Source organism: Camarhynchus parvulus, chromosome 3, assembly GCF_901933205.1.
Source record: "Camarhynchus parvulus chromosome 3, STF_HiC, whole genome shotgun sequence".
Classification (NCBI taxonomy): Eukaryota; Metazoa; Chordata; class Aves; order Passeriformes; family Thraupidae; genus Camarhynchus; species Camarhynchus parvulus.
In genome coordinates this window covers 1,971,347-1,995,338 of record NC_044573.1, presented here as the reverse complement: position 1 = coordinate 1,995,338, position 23,992 = coordinate 1,971,347, and the positions used below count along the sequence as shown (strand labels likewise).

General features: G+C 45.2%; 2 protein-coding genes across 2 annotated transcripts; both read right to left on the bottom strand.

The window, feature by feature from the left end:
- Window positions 1-2,602: 2,602 nt before the first annotated feature.
- Window positions 2,603-10,615, bottom strand: FAM161A (FAM161 centrosomal protein A). The gene is made up of 6 exons (XM_030945577.1): window positions 10,496-10,615; window positions 9,168-9,415; window positions 7,557-8,732; window positions 4,867-4,966; window positions 4,283-4,434; window positions 2,603-3,696 (listed from the first exon to the last, which is right to left on the bottom strand). The coding sequence occupies exons 1-6, from the start codon at window positions 10,613-10,615 to the stop codon at window positions 3,114-3,116; spliced, it is 2,379 nt and encodes a 792-aa protein (XP_030801437.1). The 3' UTR covers window positions 2,603-3,113.
- Window positions 10,616-11,998: 1,383 nt separating this feature from the next.
- CCT4 (chaperonin containing TCP1 subunit 4) lies at window positions 11,999-18,022 on the bottom strand. Its single transcript, XM_030946078.1, has 14 exons — window positions 17,821-18,022; window positions 17,316-17,368; window positions 16,982-17,071; window positions 16,283-16,391; window positions 15,618-15,760; window positions 15,211-15,332; window positions 14,991-15,123; window positions 14,521-14,660; window positions 14,231-14,327; window positions 13,815-13,925; window positions 13,421-13,551; window positions 13,100-13,334; window positions 12,482-12,595; window positions 11,999-12,212 (listed from the first exon to the last, which is right to left on the bottom strand). The coding sequence occupies exons 1-14, from the start codon at window positions 17,936-17,938 to the stop codon at window positions 12,195-12,197; spliced, it is 1,614 nt and encodes a 537-aa protein (XP_030801938.1). The 5' UTR covers window positions 17,939-18,022; the 3' UTR covers window positions 11,999-12,194.
- Between the last annotated feature and the right edge of the window lie 5,970 nt (window positions 18,023-23,992).

Here is a 23,992-nt window from a genome sequence, read left to right as displayed (position 1 = left end):
CAATTTATCTGATTTCATTAAAGTTTGTAAACCAGCAGCTGCCATATCTTGTAATAATGGACTAAACCAAATGTATTCTGTATACAAAACTCATGTTTGACTTCAGCTTGTGGGCAATGGGGCAGAAATAACACTGTTATTTTAGAAATAATTTAGAAATAATTCTAACACTGTTAGAAATAATTTTGAATAATATATCTTGATCTTTAGAGTGCCTCTTATCTGCCAAGCTCAGGCAAATGTTTTGCTTGCTGCCATTAGAGAAGCCTTGAGGATTCTACATGAGACCACAATTGATTCCAAATCAGGGATGGCTTTAAACATTTGCTTCAAGAATTTGAATTCTTTTCTTAGTCTCTTCATCTGGAGCAGCTGTAAAGGGTAAAGATGTAATAATTTCTTCCTCAAAGGAAAAGAGAGCATAACCTGCTTGGTGTGATAACCATGGACAGGAGGGGATGGTTTCTAGAGGAAGCAATATTGTAAATACAGAAAGGACTTCAAAAAGCACAATATCCCAAACTTCTGGCTTCTTCTGTCAGAATATAAATATAATTATTTTATAGAAACACTATTCTTGCACTTTAAAATTATTTCATGCTACAGTTCACATGCAAAGTTACCCCCTTCTTCCCATGTGGTATTTTAAATCCTTTTTTTTCAGATACACCTTCCTCATTTTCTTTGCAAATTTTTGAACATGTTCCTACTTTTGTGCTGTGGCCATTAATTAAAATATTAAAGACAGAATATTCAATAATCTGTGAGAAACTTTCCTATTCCTCTCCCTCCTGCTAGGTGGCTTCCCTGAAAGCATAACTCATCAGCATTTCTCCTCTAGTGAGCCTTAAAATGCTTCTATCACATCACTTTTGGATTTTGATTTTCCTGTTGAAGTTATTGGGATTTTTTTCTTTAAATACAGTTTTGGCTTTTTTTCCAGTGCTCTCATCCTATTAGTTATTCTGGATTCTCTACATTGAAATCATCCTCCTTGGGGGTGAAAAAAAAAAGGACAAAAAGAGGTAAAATATGACTTGGTTTTTAGGCCAGACTGTTTTTCATCTCCTGACAGGTGTACATGGCTCTTCTTTGTTTAAAATATTTTTTACTGCTGTACTTTGCTTCATGAAGTTTAATTCACCCTGACCTGTGTGTCTCCATTTCTATTCTGTCATCTCTGATTTTTCTTTGCTTTTTTAATTCCTTATTGGAATGTTTATCCCTTTATGTTTGTAATGCAATTTCTGAACAGCTTTTTTGACTTTAATCTCATTATCCTCCCTGCCTGAAAACTCTGCTGCTCCAAGTGATTTCCATAAGTGGTTCCTTTAATACCTCAAGGTTTCTTCACCCATTCATGAGGATCTTTCTTTCAGTACAAAAAGGTTGGTTTCTTTCAGATATTTTGCTAGCACTTTATATCCTAGAAATGCTTCCTGGAAATCTTGGGAAACCATCATCAATTAGATCTCCTTAGTCCACACAATTCTGTTTTTCTTTTCCAGAAATGCTAAAAAAAGCTGAGGCATAACCTCCAAAATATCTCCTAACCCTTCCTGGTTATATCTTATTTATCATGTTCATTAATTTTATTATTATTAAGGTTTATATTTACAGTATTTAAAAGTTCAGTGACAAACTCAATCAAAATTATACACAGGTTCCCAACCCCTTCTAAAACCTTAAAAAAGCATTGGCTTTGCTACTTTCTGTACATCCACAGGAATTTTAGTGGTATTTTTAATCCCTAGTTTAGTAGTTCAATAATTACATATTTGTTCTTTTAGAACACTTAGCTGAGTGCTGTCAAATCTTAGAAACAGATTTGACTTTTTTCCTTTGAAATCACTTCAAATAATCTGAGAAAAATAACATAATTTAGAGCTCCTCTGCCTCCTTTCAGAACAGGATTTGATTTCCTAAAGGGACAAGTACCATCATTTGTGATTGGTAATTGTGCAACTCCTCAGAGTTACAGAACACTGACAACCACAAGCAAACTTCCTTGTCAAGCAAGGATTAATAATTTCACAGGTACTTTATTCAAGTTTTTAAAAAGTTTCAAATTCACATTAGTTATGTTCACACTTGAAAAAATAAATACAAGTAAGAATACTTAGAAAACTTCCAAACACAGAGAAAGGGTGTAACAAAATAAGGAGGACAAAAGAATGACAGATTTTTTAGCAAGAAAGTCAGTAATAGCAGAGGAAGGGAGTACTGATATAAGAAAAACACCAAATCCCAAACATTTTTGGAGAGTTTTTTGTGGAGCACATGAAGTCCTGAGCAGCCAGTGTGTAAGAAGAGGAATTAAAGCACTTCCTTGCACAGCTTCATAGAACTGGAGTTCCCTGAGGTAAAAAGATTCCCCTTTTCCAGGGGTAAAATGGCAATTCCTGCTCCAAAACCTGCCCTGCCTTTGCTGGATTGGAGCCTCAGCAGTTCCACAGCACCCTGTAATTTATTATTAAATTATTGTGTAATTTATTATTAAGTAATTTATTATTAAGTATTGAGGCTGCAGCTCACTTTGGGAACACAGGTGCACCAATGTCAGTCAAGAGTGCAGCAAAGAAGAGTAATACAAAATAAATTATTTTCTTGGTGGAAACTAGCAACCTGAGCTTTCTGACTGGAAAACAAACAGAATTCCTGCACTGGCAGGGCTCCTAAACTAAGAGGTACAAATTCACAGAATTTTGGATGTGTAGCAAAGCACCAAGTTTCTCTCTGGTGTCTGATACAATTTTTAATAACATATCTTGATCTTTAGAGTGCCTGTTATCTGCCAGACTCAGGGAAATGTTCTGCTTGCTGCCATTGAGGATTCTACGAGACCAGAACTGATTCCAAACCAGGGATGGCTTCAAACATTTGCTTCAAGAATTTGAATTCTTTTGTTTTTCTCTTCATCTGGAGCAGCTGTAAAAGGTAAAGATGTAATAATTTGTTCCTGGAAGGAAAAGAGAGCATAACCTGCTTGGTGTGATAACCACGGACAGGAGGGGATGGTTTCTAGAGGATAACAATAACAACATTGTAAATACAGAAAGTGCTTCAAAAAGCACAGCCAGCAGTGCAAGAGGCTCCTGAGCCCCAGCCCTTCCTCAGTGCCCTTCCTCATCACTGGCCTTCTCCTCAGAGTCATCACTCTCATACTCCTCATCCTCATACTGGAAAGCACCCTCAGCTTCAGGGTCAGACTGAGCTTCCTCTTCATGGGAGCCATCAGACCTGGGTCTGCACTCATCCTCCTCTTCCTCCTCCTCCTGGGAGTGGCCATGGGATGGGCCTGCCTTGGCTTCCTCCTCCTCCTCTTCCTCCTCCTGGGAATGGCCATGGGATGGGCCTGCCTTGGCTTCCTCCTCCTCTTCCTCCTCCTCCTCCTGGGAATGGTTCAGAGATGGGTCTGCCTTTGCTTCCTCTTCCTCCTCCTCGCCCTCCTGGGAATGGCCAAGTGACAGGTGTGCCTTGCCTTCCTCCTCCTCCCCCTGGTCACTGTGCTGGCTGGATTCAGGCCCAAGGACACCCCCATCCTCCAGGTCACTGCACTGCTCAAGTGGGGTGGAGGTTTTGACACCTTTTCCCTCCTCTTCCTCCTCCTCCTCCTCCCAGGACTGCTCAGACTGGGGACTGTCACCAGCTACTTCCTCCAAGAACTGAATTTTTTTCACTTTAACCTTGGTGATTCTGAAAAGACAAATTGCATGTGGGGTTTTATGCTCTGGGAAGATGCTTTCCACCTTTATGTAAGCCAGGCCAAAGCCTGGTAGCCCTGGCTGGGGTGGAGCTGGGAAAGGGAAGGGGCACACAAGAGTCTCTTTTTATGCTAAAAAGTTATTAAATAGTATTACTTATATATTCTTTTTTTTTTAATTTCTGCTTCCTTTTAATTCATAACATCAATAGATACTAAAAACTATTCTTAATAAGTTTCACTTAAGAAATCTAAAATTTAAAGGTAGTGACTTACAGCAACCTGCCAGAATTTTGGATGAAAGGAAAAAAACAAGGAATGTTTTACTTATTTTTTTTCTTTGAAGTGCATTATATAACATAACCAGTTTGGTTAAGCAGCTCTCCTCTGTTTTATGAAATAATATTTAATTCAGGAAAACCAATCAAAAATACACACTAATGCTAACATACCATATAGTCATATAATTCCCTGGAAAATACTGAAAATCATTAAAAAACCCTTAAATCTACACATGGAAAAAATTCTAATTATTAGATACATAGTGGGTAAAAAGAAAAAGCCTTCAGTCATCTGTACCTTGCTCTGCCAGCAGTGGAGGTGAAATCCCCAGCAGTGGAGAAATGCAGAGATTTGGTTGCTCCTCCTTTCTTTGAAACAAACTCTGGGCAGATCCCCAGTGCTCTCAGCCTGTTTGAATAATACTTTTCTGCAGCTATTCTGGCATTTTTCTGTAGAAAAACCACAATGGTTAAATGTTATCTAATGCATAAAATGCCTGGCTTTTGATACTTTTATTTACATCAATCCTCTGATCCATTAATTGCTGCTGACAAGTGGAAATGATTATTCACTGCAGGTAAGAATAGCAAAATACTTGAAAATTTTATCCCAGATTTTACTTTTCTGTACCAGCAATGCTTGGTTGTGGTCAGGGTTACTCATGTTGGAACTGAACCAGACACATTTACAACAGTTCTCTGTTCCCTGAGCAAGCACAGCTCAAAAATGACTGATATGTACATGGAGATGGGGCAACAGACATTGAAATAAAGAAACACTGCCCTGAAAAGTGCTTTTGAAACATCTTTTAAAAATGCCAGACCACAAATGTCTTACTCAGTATCAGTCAAGATTAATTAGTAGTTCAGAAACAAGGCAACCTGAGTGACTCTTTCAAAAAGCAATGGCATTTGTTTCACTCTTTCTTCCATTTCTTGCAATTCTTGCAAATATTCCTGCCTTCTCTGCTTCTCGTTGTTCCTAAGGGGAGCAGAGCACAAGAGAAATCATGATTAATTTATACAAGGAGTCATTTTCTACAGCAGTTAAATTGCTCATAACAAATTAAATGTTGTCATACTTCAAGATACATTAGAGGTACTGAACAGCTCATCTCTGAAGGAGTCACTTTGGCTAGGCAGAGGCAGGTCCTGGCTACTGGACTTAAATAGAGGCTGAGTTTGGATTCTAGGTATAAAAATTTGGATATTTAGGGATTTTTTACATGCTGATTTCATACAGATCTTCCAGTTGTTGTAAGCAAAGTTAAACAGAATACACCACAGGACATTAAGAGCATTAAATAAAGCTCAGTACTTCTCAAGTCTGAAGGTGAGAATCTTGTTACTTTAGCAGCTGCTCACCCAAGAGAGGTGGCCATGTCCTGGATCATGGAACACTTTTCTCCTGAGTTGGTTTTCAAGGGCCCAGTCAATAGAGCAGGAGAAGGAAACTATTGATTCCTAACTGAAATGACCTCTGGGATCACAGGGAGCATTGGATGATCCAGGAGGAATGGGCTGTAACCCTTCCTCAGAGTGGGATAGTGCCTCTGAACTGGGCACATCTGCCACTGCAGGTCAGGCACTTCAGGGCAAGGATGAGATCCAGGGGGGCCTTTACACCTCTGCTTCCTCCAGCCTCTCCCCCTGCCCATCTCTGAACTCCTCACCATGCTGGGAAGTGAACTTCCATTCCTTGCTCTGAATGTCTGTCTGTCTGCCTCTGACAGAGTGTCAGTGTGACACATTCCAGCTGGGCAGAAATGAGCATTATCAGGTTCAACACCTGCACCAGGGAGTGACCTTGCTTTGCAACAGCAGCATTTTACACCCAGACAGTACTCCTGGCATCTGATTCAGCTGAAGAGTGTAGTGTGAAATTTGCTGTTGAACAAACCCAGATCACATCTACAATCACCTACTGTGCCTCTTAACTGTCTGTCCCAGAGTCAGCAGGTCACGAGGACACACGGACTATAAAGCTCCTGTTATTAACAGTGTGCCAACTTACTGGAAATTGGGATTTGTGCTTGCTGGCCCAGAATCCTGCCCAGGCATGAAGCAACAGGGGCAGAGCAGTCAGTGCCTCTCAGCATCCCCACATAGCAGCACCTTAAATTGACACTCCTGCAGCAGTACCACCGTGCCAGGCCAGATCACAAACCTCACTAAAGACTTGTTCAGACAGCATTCATTTTTCTTAGGGTTAGTAAAGCAGAAAGAGTTAACTTAGCCCCAAACACGAGGCCAAGCAGCAGTCATGGGGTTAGAGCTGTGTCAGAGCTGGAGCCATCTGGAGTGGCAGCTTACAGCACTCCAAGAAGGCCCTCGTGTTCTTCTCTGTGTCATACACAAAGGGTCTGTGTACTGCATCTCTACTCCAGGGAACCTGGGATCCCATTCCTCCTGAGCACCAGCAGCTTCCTCACTCACTGCTGCTACACTGGGAAGTTAAAATATTCCTGCTTTTATTTCCCTCTTCAGTGGGGACCTGCTGGGACAAAGAAGTGAATTGTGAAATGTTCGCTGCTGCACCCAAGTTGTACCAACACCAGCTCTGCAAGGATATTCTGTATCCACACTGTTCCCTTTCCCTCTGATTTTTATAACCTTTTCCTCTTTAGTTGATACATCAATGGAGAAAACACAGGACTCTCCTGTTACTGAGTCTATAATAATCTAATGTGGAATATGTATCTATTTCTATATGCTATATATTTCTATACTCTGAGTTCAATATAGGTTGGCAACAATTTCCCAGCTGAAATGCTAAATTTGGCCACTTTTTCTTTCCCCAGCTGCTTGCAGCACGTTTAATTTACCATGTGTAAGTACCTAAACATAGACTATGCTATTTTTTTTACACACTGTATGTTTAACATACAATGCAATCCCAAACCTCTCCTTCTTATTGTTGAATGAGGCGTTTGGGATTCAGGGGAATGCAACAAAATACCTGCATGTTTTTAATCTGGGTTTAGACATCTGAGCTAGGCTCTGATGTGGGTCATTGGCCTCAGCCCGAGCCATCACAATTTTCTGGAATTTTTTCGTTCTTTGTTTCTGCTTGTTTCTGTTCCTTTTTTGTTGTTCTTCCAGCTTCCTCTTTTCCTCAAGGGAATTCCTGGTGGGGAAAATAAACTAAGGCTGAATTCAGTTTAAACCTAAAGCAAGACTTCAAAGGAAGCTTTGGCAAAGATGATTCCAAAGAGAACAAAAGGGTGAAAAAAGGGTTGCTATGAGAGGACACAACCTATGTGCCATTTCAAGGGATTCAGGATATCCTGGGAAACCAGAGTGATTTGTCTTCTTCTTAGGGACATGCTGACAAAAATGCATTAGTGTTCCTTTAACAATAATAAATACTAATTAAATCCTATATTGAAATATTTTAAGATTTATAAGCCCTTATGTTAACAAATTAAATCCTATATTCACTGTATGGAAGAATTAACTACAGATGTAGAAATACCAAAAATAACACCAAATAAAATACCAAATATATACTAATAGGAAAAAAAAATCTACTTTTTAAGTATACATAAAGTAGAGCATCTCCAGGCAGTCACCTCAGGGCTTGCAGCCGTCGTCTGGTGGACTCTGTGGTTTTTGGAGGTTTGGATTTTCCCTCTCCCAGGAGATGAGGGTTTGCCCCTGACTGAGGCTTCCGCCTCGGAGATGCAAACGGCCACCGTGTTTCCTTCAATTTCTCCTCATCCTCTTGCATGTCCTTCAAGATCTTGTCCTTTTTTGAAGGAATGTATGAAGTACAAAGGTCGAAAGGCTCACAGACCGTGAGGGGTTTCACTTTTTTTTGTTGCAGGAGGCGTTTCTGGAATTTCTCATGTAGGAGTTCAAAATCGGGAACGCTCGATTTGATCTTGAGCTTGTGCTCCATTTGCTTTGGTTCAGTGCTCCTGTGTTTCTTCTTTTTGGTGGTCTCTTTCAAGGCCAGTCTGCTGTTGGGTACAGATGAATTTCGTAGCAGCTCCTCAGCTCTCATCCTGATCCTGATTTCCCTGCAGAGCTCCTCCTCCTTTACCTTGTCATGGAAATCTGCACTATAAACACATTTGGGGACTGGTTTTGCTCTGAACACTTTGATTTTATTTTCAGGCGGGGAAAGGTCTTTTAACTGCATTTTCCTGGCTTCATGCCTTTGCCTCTCTCGCTCAATGAACTTGAAGGGCTTTTGTGTAGCCAGGAGCTGGAGCCTGCTCCTCTCCCTCACCGACCTCCTGCGCTCCTCGTTGCGCTGCACGATGTCCTGGTACAGCGGCAGGAAGACGGCGGCGGGCACGGGATTGGCTCGGAACTTCTTCTGACACTCTGCCTCCTCCTCCAGCTGCTTCTTCAGCAGGTGATTTTCCAGCTCAATCTGTGACTTGGATTTGACGTTCTGCTCTTTCTTCTGAGCTTCTCGGATGGTCATCTGGAAGGGCTTGGGCACGGTGACTCTGGGGGACCACACTTTCTCCTTCTTGTGCACTTTCCTGCAGGCTGGTGAGCTGGGCAGGCTGTGCTTGGCATGGGAGATGTAGTCTTCCAGGCAGAACCCATCCCACATTTTTTCAATCTGCTGTTTAGCAAATGAGGATGATCCAGCTTCGCTGCCGTTCTCTTCAAACACTAATTCTTCATCAGACATGTCCGATGCGCTTGAGCCCGAGGGATCACTCAAGTCTGAGTCTGAAAAGGATTTGTGCAGGTTAAGAGGCTGATATGAACTCTTGTCCCAAGTTGGCCTTGAAAATAAAGGGGGGAAAAAAACAACCTTGGTTTGAGCCAGTCCAACATTGATGCAAAGCTGGAGACTTCCACGCTAAGGAATCATAACTAGAAACAAAAACGAATGGCAGAGGGGAAGAGAAGGGAAGAGCAGCACTCAAAGCAGATCCTGGTTTTAGTACTGATCACCAAGTCAGCATTTCCTGACCTGAGAAAGGCCCTGTGCTTTCCTAAATGTGCTGCCCAATCCCTGCTGCACAGCCACCTCTAAACCTCACAGACCACTAGCAAGGTAATGAGTGCTTCTGTCACCAAAGCTGACTTTTCTCTGATTGTCTGGTTATGAGAGGTGGGGAGTGGAACACTTTCCAGCCCAGAAACACACCCCGCTGTTTTACAGCTGCCTGTAAACCCTTTGGGACTCTTCAGCTAAAAAAAGCCCCCAAACTTACCTACAGCACTTTGGAGAGGTGTCATTTCTCTTCTCCAGGCCTTGTGTTCCTTTTAAATACAGCTTGTTCTGATACATACTTTCCAGTTTTGCCATGGTCTCCATGTGGGCATTCTTCAACTCTTCCAGCTTTAAGTAATACTCTTGATTTGAATTGTACATTTTGGAAAAGTCTATCCACTTGTCACGGTCTCTCTTTGGAGGGGACGCCTGCTCTCTGTTGGTATTTGAATCCAAGTCAAAGCCATCCTAGAAAATATGTTTTTAAATTTTTTCTGCTGGAAGGAATGGGAACAAGGTTCTTAATATTGCTTTCTCCTAATTAAGTCTAAGGAATGGTAAAGTAACACAAATAGAGATACCTGTATACAAATGTTAATGTAGAAGTACATGGAATAATCTTATTGCATATTCATTTTTATCCTAAGGCTCCTATTTAAAGCCTGTAAAGTCCCAAGTCTGCCCTGTAATCAATATGTTTATAACAGGAAATATGATCAAAAGGACTTACCAAAAGAAAAAAATTAACTATTTTGTAAAGTGTAATTTTTCCTTGATTACTATGCAGCTCTAAAAATGCCTTTATTTACAAGCAAACAGAACCTTCTCTGCCTCCTAGTTCCATAACCACTCTAAAAATAAGTCATTAGAAATGTGGTGCATTAATATTTATGCCATTGCCATAACTTACTGTGAAATGACAGGGATTCTGCACAGCTTATATTTCCAATACCGTTTGTCAGCTTACAGCTGTGTGCAGTTAATATTCTTTAAGCATTTTTAAAGCTTACACAAGTCAGAGAAGTTATTAAAGCCAGGTTAGTCAGCATCACAAAAGCTTCATTTTCTAAGCAAAAAAAAAAAGTCATCGGCTGGTTTCTTCATAAATATAATTAGAGTATTACTTTTCCACACAGGGGTATTTTAATAAGCTCTGATATTCCAAAAAAAAAAAAAACAAACAAAAAAGAAAACAAAACAAAACAAAAATCTTTTTTTATGTTTTGTCAGGTTTTCACTGCAAAAATCCTGAAGTGTTGGGATCCAGCACCCTGCACCTCCCCGCTCGTTCCCTCCCCCCGCGGAGCGGCCCCAGCCCTTCCCGGGCAGGGCAGGGCAGGCAGTGCCTCCATCTGCTCCGCAAGCGCATTAAAGGATCGGCGCTGCTGTGCCCGGGCCATCTGCCAGGCGTCCCCTGCCTGTGTCTGTGTGTCTGTGTCCGTGTGTCCCCTGTGCCCGGGAGCCCCGCGCGGTGCCGGGGCAGCGCCGAGCCCCCTGCGCAGAGCAGGCTCGGGGTACCCGCGCTGCCCCGGGCCGTGCCCGCGGTACCTGCGCGGCGGCGGGCGGCGGTCCCCGCTCGTAGAGCGCGGCGGGGGCCCGTGTGCGCGGGTCGAGCGGCGTGCGGAGGCAGGAGGCGGCCAGGCGGGCGGCCCGGTGCGCGTCCTCCATGCCGGCAGCGGGCCGGGAGCGCCGGGAGCGGCTCCGTGCGCTCCGCCCCGCGGGGGCGGCCCCGGGCGCGTTAACGCCCGCACCGAGCGCCGCTGGGCTGGGCCCCACTTGCCGTCGCTGCCCGTGCGGAGCTTTAGGCGACTTCTCGCAGGATTTAGCGGGAACCTCCAATTCTCGCTGGCGAGCCCGCGGTTTTTGCGCCCTCAAGTTATTAAAGAGGCTTTTTCCATCTTGATGTTTCTACTTCAGGTAAGCAATATCAGGGTAAGGCTAAACCGGGATAAACAGGAATATTCTGTCTGAGGAATATTCTATCCTAAACCAAGAGAAGCAGGAGCATTCTGTCCTAGGAATACTCTATCCTGAACCAGGATAAACAGGAATATTCTGTCCTAGGAATATTGTATCCTAAACCAGGAACATTCTGCCTAGGAATATCCTATCCTCTATCAGGACAAGCAGGAACATTCTTCCTCTACAAAGAGGAATGAATGCTGGATGGACCTGTTTAATGTAGTGAAATTACAAATACTTTTTGTGATGAAATCACACACAATTGTTGTTAGAATTCTTGTAAAGAATTGTAACTGTGTGATAATGGGGGATGAAAGCTTTAATCATAGTACCTAAACTAAGATCATTGCTGGATGTGACCCTGTGGGGTAAGGCACTATTTGCAATTTTAAACAGGCCATGAATAATTTATGCAGAGCATTAATGCCTAAATCAATGGTCTAATTTATTAATTAGTAGTTGAGTTATTCTGTTTGTTCTACTTGGCAAGTCACAACAGCATGCCAACACCATGGTGGAAATTTCCTCAAAAGCTCCAGCTCTAACCAATCATGAATGGAAATGTGAGAAGAGAAGGAAGAAACGCTCTCCTTTATACATTAAGAGGAATGGGGTTGTTTCAATAGAGCAATAATGGAGATTAAAGGGTTAATTTAAAATGTCAGGCTAAGAATTAAAAGTTGGGAAGCTAATTTCCATTATTATAGAGCAGTGTACTTTTGACTTCTCAGCAGCTTTGGGCAAGGCAATTATTCTGGGGGCAGGGGGAGGAAGGCCTGTGAAGAAAGAACACCCTCTGCAGGGCTCTGGCTCAGCGATGGCATCAGGAATCGCTGCAGAGCTCAGGAGAGCCAGGAATCCTCCTAGAGGCACCACTGAGGGCAGCACTACCACTCCCTCCCTCAGGGAGAGCTTTGGGAGAGGCAGCTCTAAGCCAGCCAAGTGTTACTGGAGTGCACTGCAAGGGTGCTTTTAGAATATATCACAAGAGGAGATCGGTCACCTTCAACTTTTCATCCCTAAAGTGGAGCAGAGAAAAGCAAATGTAACCAACTGTAACAAACCCCAACAAAATTATCCAGCAAAGAGTCAGGTAGACTACTGCATATTTATTGATAAAACAGCAATTTCTTTCTGAAAACCAACTGTTACTTAAGTTAAACCTGATCAAAGTACATCAGTCACGGTGGAGTTTAAGACAATTCACACAGGCGCTTTTGGTGAGGAGTCCATACTCCAGCTACAGGGCAGGAGCTCAAGGCCTTGGTCCCCACCTGTGCTCAGCTTATCCTCGAGTGTTCACCTGCAGGGGGGACACAGAATCAGGCAGAAGAAAGCACAGGATACATCACAACTCCTCCTTTGATAAAGATCCTGAGCTTTTAGTGACTTTAACTCCTTGCTTTATGGTACAGTATTTATAATTCATTACAAGGCTGAATGGTCTTAGGCAGCACACAAACTGAGAATACTCTACACAGTAACTGCATTTTGAAGTACAGCAAATGAATGACAAGGTGCTGGTGCTTGTGAAGGAAGGATAAGCCAAACCAGGAAGCCAACACCACTCACCACATCATCAATCTTGAGAATGCTGCGCACGGTCTCTGTGGCAAGGGTCAGTGCACTCAAGGACACCAGCAGAGGCTGCACCACCAGCTCCTCCAGGATGTTGGAAATGCCACCCTAGGGGAACAAGGAGCCTTCACTTTGTGCAAGACACACTACAGACACATTTAGCACTTTTTTCTTTCAGCAGAATCCTGAGGGCAATCAACTCCTGGACTATCACAGGGCTTTCACCTGCAACAGGGGCATTACAGCACACATCTTCTCTCCCCAAGCACTTGACATATCCAGTCAAAATTAGCCAACAGCAAAGGTCAACAGTGCCAATTAAGAAAGCTACTCCCAACTTATAACCACCCTCCACTGCAGATCCTACTGATGGATCATTCTAAATGGATCTTTTGTTGTAGCTGAGATGCTTTGTGGAGATGTGAGACGTTTCCTGTCGTGTGCATAAAGCATTTAATATCTGCTATTATCAATGCTCAGAGTGAGCTCCTGAGAGAACAAGCTGTCATTTCCCTCTAATTTTAGGGAGGCTACCACCTTGCCCTCTCCCTAGTCCAACCCTTAGGTTAAGCATTTCCCCTGTAACACCCAGCTATTCCAACCCCTCGTTACCTTCCTGACGTTAATGCCAGCAGTTTTCTCTCCTTGGGCATGTCTGTTTCGGAGCTCTGTTACCGTGGAGATGGGGTTGAGCCCCGCGTTCTCAGCCAGGGTGGAGGGAATGACCTCGAGTGCGTCCCCGTAGGCACGGACGCAGTAGGAGTCCATCCCCTTCAGCGTCCGCGCGTACTCGTTCAGCCGCAGCGCCAGCTCGATCTCCGGGGCTCCCCCGCCAGCAATCAGAGCCCTGGGGCACAGGGATGCCCATTAACCTCACACCAGTGCACACACAAGCAGGCTCTAGGAGTTACTAATGACCCAGTGAGACGTTACCTTTTCTTCACTAAGCACCTTATGACACACAGGGCATCGTGAATGGAGCGCTCGGCTTCCTCCAGCACCAGTTTGTTGGATCCGCGGACCACGATGCTCACAGTTTTCCCAGGGTTTGTGCAGCCTGTGATCTAAAACATAAAACCAGGTACTGATGCTGGGGAACAAATAAAAGCTTGGGACAAAAAGACATTGCCATTGGCACTTTCAAATTCTGTAACAGCACTGATGTCTGGCCAAGCAAAACCATTGCACCACCAAAGCTGGTGGCTATTCAGAGCTTAGAAATAGGTACTTAAATGTAATAAATTCCACAGTAAAAAACATCAAAGCCACCAGTTATTAAAACTGCAGACAGATGTTAAGTAGGATTAACATTTTGTCCCTCACTCACCTTTATTAGTTTCCCAGAACCGTTCAAGTTGACCTCCTCTGCCAGCTCAGCAGAGCCCAGCATGTCAGGGGTGAACTGGTCAATGTGAGCCACAGGCTTAGTTCCAATTGTCTGAAAAAATAATGGGAAAAAAATTAATCCAGAGGCTGACTGCAGAGTCAGCAAGTACACTGCATGTTGTTCTTCTGCATATGACAGTAAAATGCAGAAGGGACTGTAGCTTTTTGTCCTGAATCCTTCTATAGAAGTGTGACTGCTCAGCAGAACAAGGAATGTTTTTTAGTGCAATGCCTGCTCTTGCATTATAGTCAAAACATGAAACCTGTGAAAATGTCACAATAAACTGGCCCTGGCTGGACAGTTAGTTTTGGAGCAGATTTTAAAACACTGCTGCTCATTTATATGACCCACCTTACCTTACATATAAACTCAATGTCCTCTCTTTCAATGTCTTTAACCACCATGATCTTAACTTTGTTCAGAAAATGGAGGGCCAGGTCACTGAGAGCATCCCTGAAAATGAGAGGGAAGGAGTCAGGTCCCAGTGCTCAAATTCTTCAGAGTACAAAGCGAGGATGTCATCAAACTCAAAATACAGACAGTGCTGCTGCTTTCTACAGGCACAGGCACTGCTACTCTGCCAAGTGTGGCTGTGTTTGGCATCAGTTCTCCACACAATAACAACAGTGCCTGGGTATTAACATACCTCAGGATGGACTTCTGAATGAGCAGCACATTGCAGCCAGCCTTCTTGATCTGCTTCACCAGGTTCAGGATGTAGGCTCTCTCCTCACGCAGCACTCTGTCCATTTGAGCATAATCAGAAACAACAATCTGGTTGTCCATCTGTTTCAAGTTAAAAAGAGAAAAGCAAGTGTCAAAATGTGTGTAAAATGCTGTAATTCCAAACAAATAAGCATAGCAGCAAAATACTATTAGAGATAGCTCAGGTAACACTGAATTGAAGTTTAAGCCATTTTTAATGTAATTTAAAACATAATTTATAATTTAAACAATTTTTTATACCAACTGTAGTGTTTTATAGGACCCAGCAGCCCATAAGTTTAGCTGTGGCACAAAGTTGACACCACAGCATCTAAAAAAACATTTGTTATTCTGTTTTCTTGTCCCAAGTCCTAGAGGATGAGGATTTGCTCTAGCCACAGCCTGACTTACATCTGTCTTTGGAGCAGACAAGCAGAACTGAATGAGGCCAATTTTGGCTTTTTCCACTCTGGTTACTCCGGTGTTTGCCACCTTCTGGGTCAGGACGAGTCCCTCAACCAGTTCACAATCATCAATTGTGCCCCTGAAACAAACACAACCCATCACTGGAGCACTCTGGGAAAGTGAGTTCACAGAGACAAAATCTGTCTATTTACAAATTGTTTCTTACCCCAGCTTCTTAACAATTTTAATATCTCTGAGGTCCACGCTATTGGCTGTAGATGGGTCAATCACCTTCATCACTGCATCCACACTCATTGGAGAAAGTAAACTGGAATACTGACACACAACCTAAGGGATTCAGCAGTACAGAAACCATGGTGAGAGGCTTCACACTGATGAACAGCAGTTTCACAGCAATATTGTCATTGTGTTTCAGTATTTGATGCCAGAATTTTGAAACAAAGATGTCTTAACAAGGAATCTCCTTCATGGCTGCTCCGTGGCAGGGACAGAGCAGTGATTCCAGGGGAAACCCACCCCAGGGATGTGCAGAACATGGAACTGCTCTTTCTCAGAGCTGACAAGCTGCAGGGCCTGCCTGGGCTGGAGCTGCCAGTGCAAGTGCAGCTGTACCTTGGAGTTGAGGGAGGTGGTTGCACTGTTCAGCAGGGTCTCCCTGTCACTGAGCTCCACGGGCTGGGCCATGTTGGTCAGCACCTCAATCCCTTTGTCCAGAGCCTTCTGGAATGACTCCGAAATGATGGTGGGGTGAATTCCTGTGCAGAGAATAACACATGCCTGTTAGACACTCCACCTTTTCATACACATCTTTTCGGTTTTTCTCCCCCATCTCTTTCCATTTTAAAACTCAAGATGCTCAGGTCAGGATAAATTGAAGCACTTCAGCAGAATGTTCTTCACTGGTGCATGACCTCCCTTATTATTTCCTGCCATTAAACCTGGGGGGAAAAGCTGTAACATTCCAAGTGATTTGTCCTCACAGACAAGTCTCCTGCAATCCCCGACATCCCAGAAACACTTTCTCCAAGTTCTCTTGGCATTCCTAAAGCTGCTGCTGTTCAGCTGATGCCTGTGAGGAGGCTGACACTGATTAAATTTCAGATTTTCCAAAACTGCTTTTCCAGTCCTGTATGAAACTCCCCAATTTCCCTGGAGTGTGGGATGCACCCTTTATCCTTCCAACTGATTACAGCTGCTTTCAGCTTCATGCCACACGTGCAAGAGCCCAAAGTGACTGCAGTACCTACAGTCCCTGCATGCTACATGGATTTATTTACCTTTCTGAAGGAGTCTGGAACAGGCATCCAAGAGAGCTCCAGCAATGACCACAACAGAGGTGGTGCCATCTCCAGCTTCAATGTCTTGCGCTTTTGACAGCTCTACTAACTAAGGGAGAAATTATGGCAAAAAATAAATATAAAGAGAGCTGTTTACCCATACCCAGGCACTTCTCTGGCCAAAATACAGCTAGGGGACAGTGAGTCACTTCCAGAAGCAGAGCTTTTTTTCCCAAATTTAAAACTGAACACACCTAACAGGTTTGCCTTTTCCTTCCCTGGAGGAGGGTCACAGGAAGCTCATCTCCATCTCCAACCACAACCAAATCCATGAACACTGAACATCTCAAAGGACCAGCTACTGCATCCTCAGACCACCTGGCCATACCTTCACTCATTCCCTTCTTTCCCTTCTGTCCTAATGGTTTGGGACAGGAATTTTTCCTTCTCAAATGCCACATGCAGGCTTGGGCTACATTTTCTTAAAATTCTTTCTCAAAATTTCATTTTTCTTATGTTTTAAAACACATCCAGAGGGACCGTGCATAAGGCACACGGGTAATAAATAATGGTTTGTAACTCTTAAGCACATGCCACAGAATAAATGTTCCTGGAGCACAAGGCACAAAATCTCCTGCTCTGTCACTATCCTGGGTAATGCTCCTCAAACCCACACAAAATGCAAAAGAAAGCACTCACCATTTTGGCTGCAGGGTGCAGAACCTGCATTTGTTTCAGGATGGTGGCACCATCGTTAGTGATTGTCACATCTCCCTTAGCATCCTGAATCTGGGAATAAAGGGCAGGAACACAGTTCTGATCAGCAGCTGCAAGGCTCTCATGTGAGGCTCAAAAAAAATTTTTTAACATCGTTTTCCAAACCAAGATGTCCCACTTTCAGTTCCCACTTTCCCTGAAATACCTGGAACATGGGAAAAAATTGGGGCAAGAGGTGGCATCCTCTAAATGACATGTTGAATTACAGAATTTCCAGTAAGCTTAATGTTTTGAGAATTTAAAACACAAACTTTACCATTTTATCCATTCCCTTTGGTCCAAGGCTCGTTCTAATTGCATCGGCAACAGCTGGGAAGAGAAGAAAACGTTTCCAAGGTGATCTAAAGAACTACAAACACTCCATCATTCAAACGTCTTTTCTAAACAGAAAATTCCTGCCCCTTTAAAGCCCCCAGGCAGAGTAAAGGATCCCAACGAGCGGAACGATGTGAAACGCTGCAGTCTCAGGCCTGATTTCCACAATTCTTTGTTTTTAAACCATTATTTTCTGAGCGCTTGTCTGCAGCCATTTTAGCTCTGGGCACTCACAAAGGAGCACAACGGGGCTCGTGTCAGCGCCCAGCGCCGCATCCCGGGCACCTCCCGGCCCTCGCACCCGGGCAATTCCCGCCCGCAGCCCAGGGCACGGCCCGGGCGGTGCCAGCCCAGGGGATCCAGCGCCCCCCGCCCCAATCGCGGCCCACGCGGGCCCGGCCCGGCTCCCCCCGGCGCCGGGGCGGCTCCCCCCGCGGCCGCCGCACCTTTGCCGGCGGCGATGTTGCTGAAGCGGATCTGGGCGGGCTTGTCGCGGTCCTGGTAGGCGCCCTTGGCCCTGCCGCCGGCCCCGGCGGGGGCTCTGCCGGGCGCGCTCTCGGGCATGGCCGGGCCGGGAGCGGAGCGGGACGGCAACGGGCCGGGATGCTTCCAGAAGGGGGCCTTCCCCCGCGCGTCACGCCGGGCTGCCCGCCGCGCGCCTGCGCGCTGCTCCACCGCCGAGCGAAACGCCCCCTTCCACCCGCCTGCCGGCGAACGGCGCGGACGCCTATAAGAGGAGCCGCGCGCTCGTTCAGGGGCTTAGGGGAGGTTTTCCCGCCTGGTTGGGCTGGGCTTGTCTCGCGCTGGGCTCGTGACCGTTGGGGGCGCGGGGGGCGCGGCCGGGGGGGGCGGGTCCCGCTCTCAGCCCTGAGGGAGCCGGAGCTGAGGGAGAGATGGTGCAGGATGGGACTCACAGCCTGGGGAATGCCGCTCTCAGCCCTGAGGGAGCCGGAGCTGAGGGAGGGACGGGGCTCACAGCCTGGGGAATGCCGCTCTCAGCCCTGAGGGAGCCGGAGCTGAGGGAGAGATGGTGCAGGATGGGACTCACAGCCTGGGGAATGCCGCCCTCAGCCCTGAGGGAGCCGGAGCTGAGGGCGGGATGGGGCTCACAGCCTGGGAGCGCCGCCATCCTCCTTCAGGGAGCTGGAGCTGAGGGCGGGATGGGGCTCACAGCCCGGGAATGCCGCCCTCAGCCCTGAGGGAGCCGGAGCTGAGAGAGGGATGGGGCTCACGGCCTGGGGAATGCTGTCCTCCGCCCTGAGGGAGCCGGGAACTGAGGGGGAGATGGGGCGGGATGGGGCTCACAGTCTGGGGAATGCCGCCCTCAGCCCTGAGGGAGGGATGGAGCGGGATGGGGCTCACAACCCGGGAATGCCCTATGTTGAGGGATGGTTTCACTCCTCGCCCCGCAGCCCCAGCCTTTCCTTTTATCAATCTCGGTGTGGCACCTTGCAGCTTTTCCTTCCTTAGCTCAGGACCTGCTGTGCCATCCCACCTGTTCTTGGTAGGTTTTGAAGATCTGTTTTTTTCAGAACCTGTTGCAAAAAAGGAGTTGAGGCAGCAGCTTTGTCCCAGGTGAGCTTAGACAGTACTGATTTATAGGAAAAGAACACATAGAAGGTATATTTTTTGTAATAGCCTGAACTTCCCATGTGTCTGAGAGGCTCAGCTTGTATCACCATTGTAAAGCAGTAACCTTTTTCCTCACTAAAAATAAGATTAGAGTTGAAAATTTGTTTATACCTATCAGGATGAGCTAAACCACTGTATTGCTATAAGAAGCTCCTGGTTTTTTTGTTTTGTTTTTTTTTAATATTTTTGAATAGCTATTTAAGTTATTTTCTTCACCTTTAACAGTACACAAATGTAATGTAGTTTAGATGCAAAGCACATACTTGAACCCACTTGAAAGTAAATTCATTTTGTATTGTGTTCACAGTAAAACAGAGCAGCTCAGAAAAGAGCTCTGACTGAAAGGGAAATGCCCACATAATACCTAAACCCTATAATTTTTATGGCATATCTTTGTCTGAGTGTGAACAGCCAGGGTTAAAAGTGCTCCTGTGTAAAGAAAATGATCCAAGAAATGTTCCCCTGCACCAGCAAGGTGTAAGAAACAGGTGGAGAATGGGAGCTCTTGAGGTTGTTTTCCGTTTTCAAGCAGCTGCACCTAGATCAGGAGCTCGTTGCAAGTGAAACACAACCTCATGTGAGCAGTTTTGCAGTGCCTGCAGCAGCTCTGTATGGTGAGACATCAAAACCCAGCATTTGGACAGTTGTCAAGATGGAGAAATAGGGAAAACATGACTCTATCATCTTTCAGCCATTTTTAGCAGTTGCTTTTGATTTTATTTCTTTGCTGGATTTATGCACTTTTGAAAGAGATAACTTAGAAGAAGGTTTGGAAGTGGATGATCTTTGCCTTTTTATATTAAATTTTTTAGCAGGCAGAGAGGAAACCAAAACTTTTTGTATAAAGGTATAGAAATGCACACCTAGGTCATACACAGGAAAAGGTCTCCCTAGTAATAGTCTGGATAGATCTGGATTTATATCCCCTCTAAAATTACCCAAACACACTAAAAATCACTGTGAACTCTGACCCTGCTCTTCAATTACACCCAGCAAGGATGGCAGCAGTACCAAATCCCGGATATTTAGCACTAATGCAAAGTTACAGCTGGAATCAATAAAGAGCCAAGATTTTAAAGGAGCTGCTGAGGAAGGTTTGGGTTGTGTTGGTCACCTCAGGTTAGGGATCATTGAGGGTTTGTTGTGGTGGCCCAGGCAGTTCCTGGTTTCTCCTCAGTGTCTATAGTCAGTGGCGTGGCTGCATCCGAGGATATTGTGTAAATTTGGGTGCTGGCAGGTGTCATTTCTCTGCTGCTCAGCTGGGCTTTGGGCTTGGTTTTGCCTCAGCATGCCACAAAGGATCTGAGAGGAAAACACAGAGGGATTGTGTGCAGCTAGCAACAGTTACCATGTGCTGCTCAGAGGTGCCCTAGGGCTGGGAGCAAGGATGTTCCAGGATTTGGAAGGAAGTTTGGAAGGTTAGATCTGGTGCTGTCCCAGTTACACATGGCTCTGTGCTTGGCAAAAGCAGCTCCTCCCGTGCTAAGGAGCGTCTGGAGTCTGTTTGTTCCATTGCTGGGTGGAGCCTGGGTCTTGAGTGGGTGTGAGCTAAGTTTGGAGCTGCTGTGGTCAGTGGGTTCCTTACTAACAATTTTGGTCTGGCAGGGTTCCTTCCCTGGAGCTGGGCTTCAGGGCAGACAAAAGGGTTCTTCAGCCCTCAGGGACAGACTGGATTATACTGGATTTAAGATAAGTAGTCTGGCTCATTTAAGGGGGTTTTGTTATTCACTTTTGTTATCCTCTGTCATTCTTGTTCTGTGTCCAATGTGAACTCCCTGGCCATGGGTTGGTTCCATCCGAGGCCCTTGCAGGTGTGGAGGTGGCACCAGCTGGGGACTGACCCAGAGCAGGCTCTGAGTTTAGGACTTGCCATGTCAGGGTGAAGGCTGAGCTTGCAGCCAAGGCACCCATTGGCCAAATGTGTCATTAGGTCATGTTCAAAGCCAGCACTCCCTGAAGCCTTTTGGATTTGTCTTGAGAGCTGAGTTTAGACTTGGAGTTGCCTGCACTTTATATTGCTCTCCTTACCCTCTTATCATCATTTCTGGTATTCTGACCTTTTCCAGCATCTCCAAGAAGCAATGAGACAATACAAATCCCACAACAAACACCCCCACCCAAGATCCTAGGGTTGTAACAGAGTCTTTTAGCTTAATTTCTTGGAAAAAAAACAAAAACAAAACACATTTGTGTGCTTAGTACTCTGTTCTTCAAACAGAGCCTGGACCTAATTTTGACTACAGAAACTCTGCATTTTCTGGCTTGGTGTGAATACATAGCTTCAGGAAGAAGAGAGGTTTTTAGTTAGAGCTGCACTGAGGACAGAGCTCAGTCCTCTGGCCATGTTTGTTGCTGACACAACGTTCCTGAAATGGAGGTTAATCTTCCAGGGGGTGTTTTTTGCTTCTCCCTGGAGATAGCTCACCAAGAATCCTTGCGGCAGCAGTGATGACAGCAGAAGGAGTGATTGCCACAAACAGGGTGACATCATTTAACCCCGTGGCCTTAGATAAGTTATTAAGGACCATTCCTTAATCATGCCCTGATAAGAGTGAGTAGCTTCTAAACATTGAATAAATGCACTACTCAAGTCTTCCCAGCATGAAGTTTTTTGCACAAGTAAATTTAGTTTTTCAGAGAAGTCTCTACCTAGAGAATATTTTTGTCTTCTTCTATCTGGAGTTTGATGCCAGAAGTTTTGGCTTGTGGTGCCTGAGGCTGAGCCCTGCAGGAGCTGCCAGCTCTGCCTGCATGGGATGGCTGAATGGCTGCTTCCACCTCCTGGAGAAGACAATGAATGAGGGATTCTGGATTTTATGGATTTTCTTGGGATTCTTTTAATTGAATTCTTCTGGGGTTTTTTGTTTCCTTTCTGCTCTGGACTATGTATAGTAAAGAGGTTTTGTTCCTTTCATCCTATTCCCTCCATTTCTTGTTAATAGTTTTCTGAGGGTTTTTTCTCCCTTATGTTCCTTTAAAAAATCTAATTTGCCATCCATAGATGAAAAGGCTGCTCACATAGTTTTTTAAACAAGGGATCTAGGAAAAATGAGGGGACACCGTGTGGGACCGTGTCAGGAAATGCCTGCAGTGCCATACAAGAATTACCTTATTACATGCACTTGTAGGTAACATGACCCAGCACAGAAGGGTGAGGGCTCTGCAGCAGCACAAAATACAGGGCTGCCCTGTGGTTTGGGAGGGAACAAAAACTCTATCAGTAGTGATTTTGTTCTGCTAAGACATCAGTGCAAACATTGCTATTTATTTTTCCTCTAAGTGCAATGAATGTGATCTAATCTCTGCTTCTCAATCTACAATAGTTAAAATCTTCCTGCACTTGTAGACTGATTTTCCAGTTTTTCCAGGCAGTAATTCCCTCCTTGCACTTACAGAAAAAAATACTTTTTATCAGTGGCAACCTGGCAGAGAAGTTCCTGGTCATAAGGCTACAAAAGGAATGAGAGGCAGGGACAGACAAGCTGCTGAATAAGTTTGTGGGACTGGCACTGTTGCTGCTGTTAATTCTCAGCATTCTTTCCCTTCACACAGGAGTAGGTGAGGACACACAGGAGCACACGGGTAGTGTAAGTCAGTGACCCCTGATCTGCGGGGTGAGGCTGAAGCTCTTTGGTGAAAGAATGAGTACTCCTTTGTGGGAATTCCTGGGGAGATGATTCCCCCCTCTCCCTCTAGATGCCAGCAGAGCGCTAGCCTTGCTGTGAGGTGTTGCCTCCTGGATGTATTTCAGAACAGTGTTAATTTGTAGTGCTGCTTGATTACTTTTTAGAGAGGTTGGGATTAAGTGATTGTCCTGTTCAGAACAAACTCTGCATCCTTTGGAGAGCTGATGAAAAGAAAAAGCACCGGAGTTTAAACATGTTCTTTGATGAATCTGTTTCCGCAAATACACAACATGTTCTCACCTGTGATGTATCTCTCTGTATTTCACAGGTAGAGAACCAACCAGAGGCTTTTTGGCAAGCAACATGCTGAGCCCTCAGAGGCGTCCTCGTTTGTAACTCCACACAATGGGCTGTTCCAGAGATCCTGGGGAGGACTATGGCTGTTCCAGGGCTGTGCTTGCTGAGGGAGCATCGTGGTTGAACTTGTGCATCCTTCCAGGAAGAGGCTGATGGAGCCTGGGATGTGGTGTGAGCTCCCTTCCTTGGGCTGTGTCACCTCCCAGCTGGCCCATTTAATGCCTGTCACCCCTCTGGCCTGGGACAACTGAAAAGTGGGATCCCTTCTGGTGCTGAATGGATCAGGCTGAAGCACCTTGTCATGCTCCTCTGGGCTTTCCCACGTGCCTGCTGACAGGGCTCTCAGGGACTGCTCCTCTGATGGCATTCATTGCACCAAAAGCAAGGTGTCCTTCCCTGCTCCCTCACAGCCAGCAAGAGTTCTGGCCCTTAAAGAGCTTTTTTTTCCTGTATGGAGGGCATCAGCTCCATTTCCCAGAGTGTTTCTGCTGGGAGAGACTGTGACACTCAGTGACTGATTTGCAAGTGCTCTTAGAGATGGAGCATTGTGCACTTCTGCCATGACAACCAGGGGATGCACCCACAGGCGCCATTGACTGTTGTGGACTCTCTTTGCTTGGACTTGGTTTTTGGGAAGAAGACAAACACAAGTGAATGGAGAAGGATCTGAGAAAGAAAAGACACAGAGAAAGCTACACAAGCTGTTCAAAAACTGAATTTCAATGCTCTCGGCACCTCCCCCAAGTGAGCTTCCTCTCAGAGAAACAGAACAAGTGGAACTGCGTAACAGTAAGTGAAGTTTTAGTTATATTTTTTTATATGTTGGCTTTTGATAAATACTAAAAATTGTTTCAGAGATGTTTGGGTATTCCAGTCACGCTGCCAAAGGTTGATGTCTTTGAAGCTGGAGCTACAAACAGGATTTGCTGTTGGGTGCAATCAGGAAAAGGGGGAGGAACAAGCAGGTGGAGCAAAGCTGGGCAGCTCCCTAACATGGCTTTAT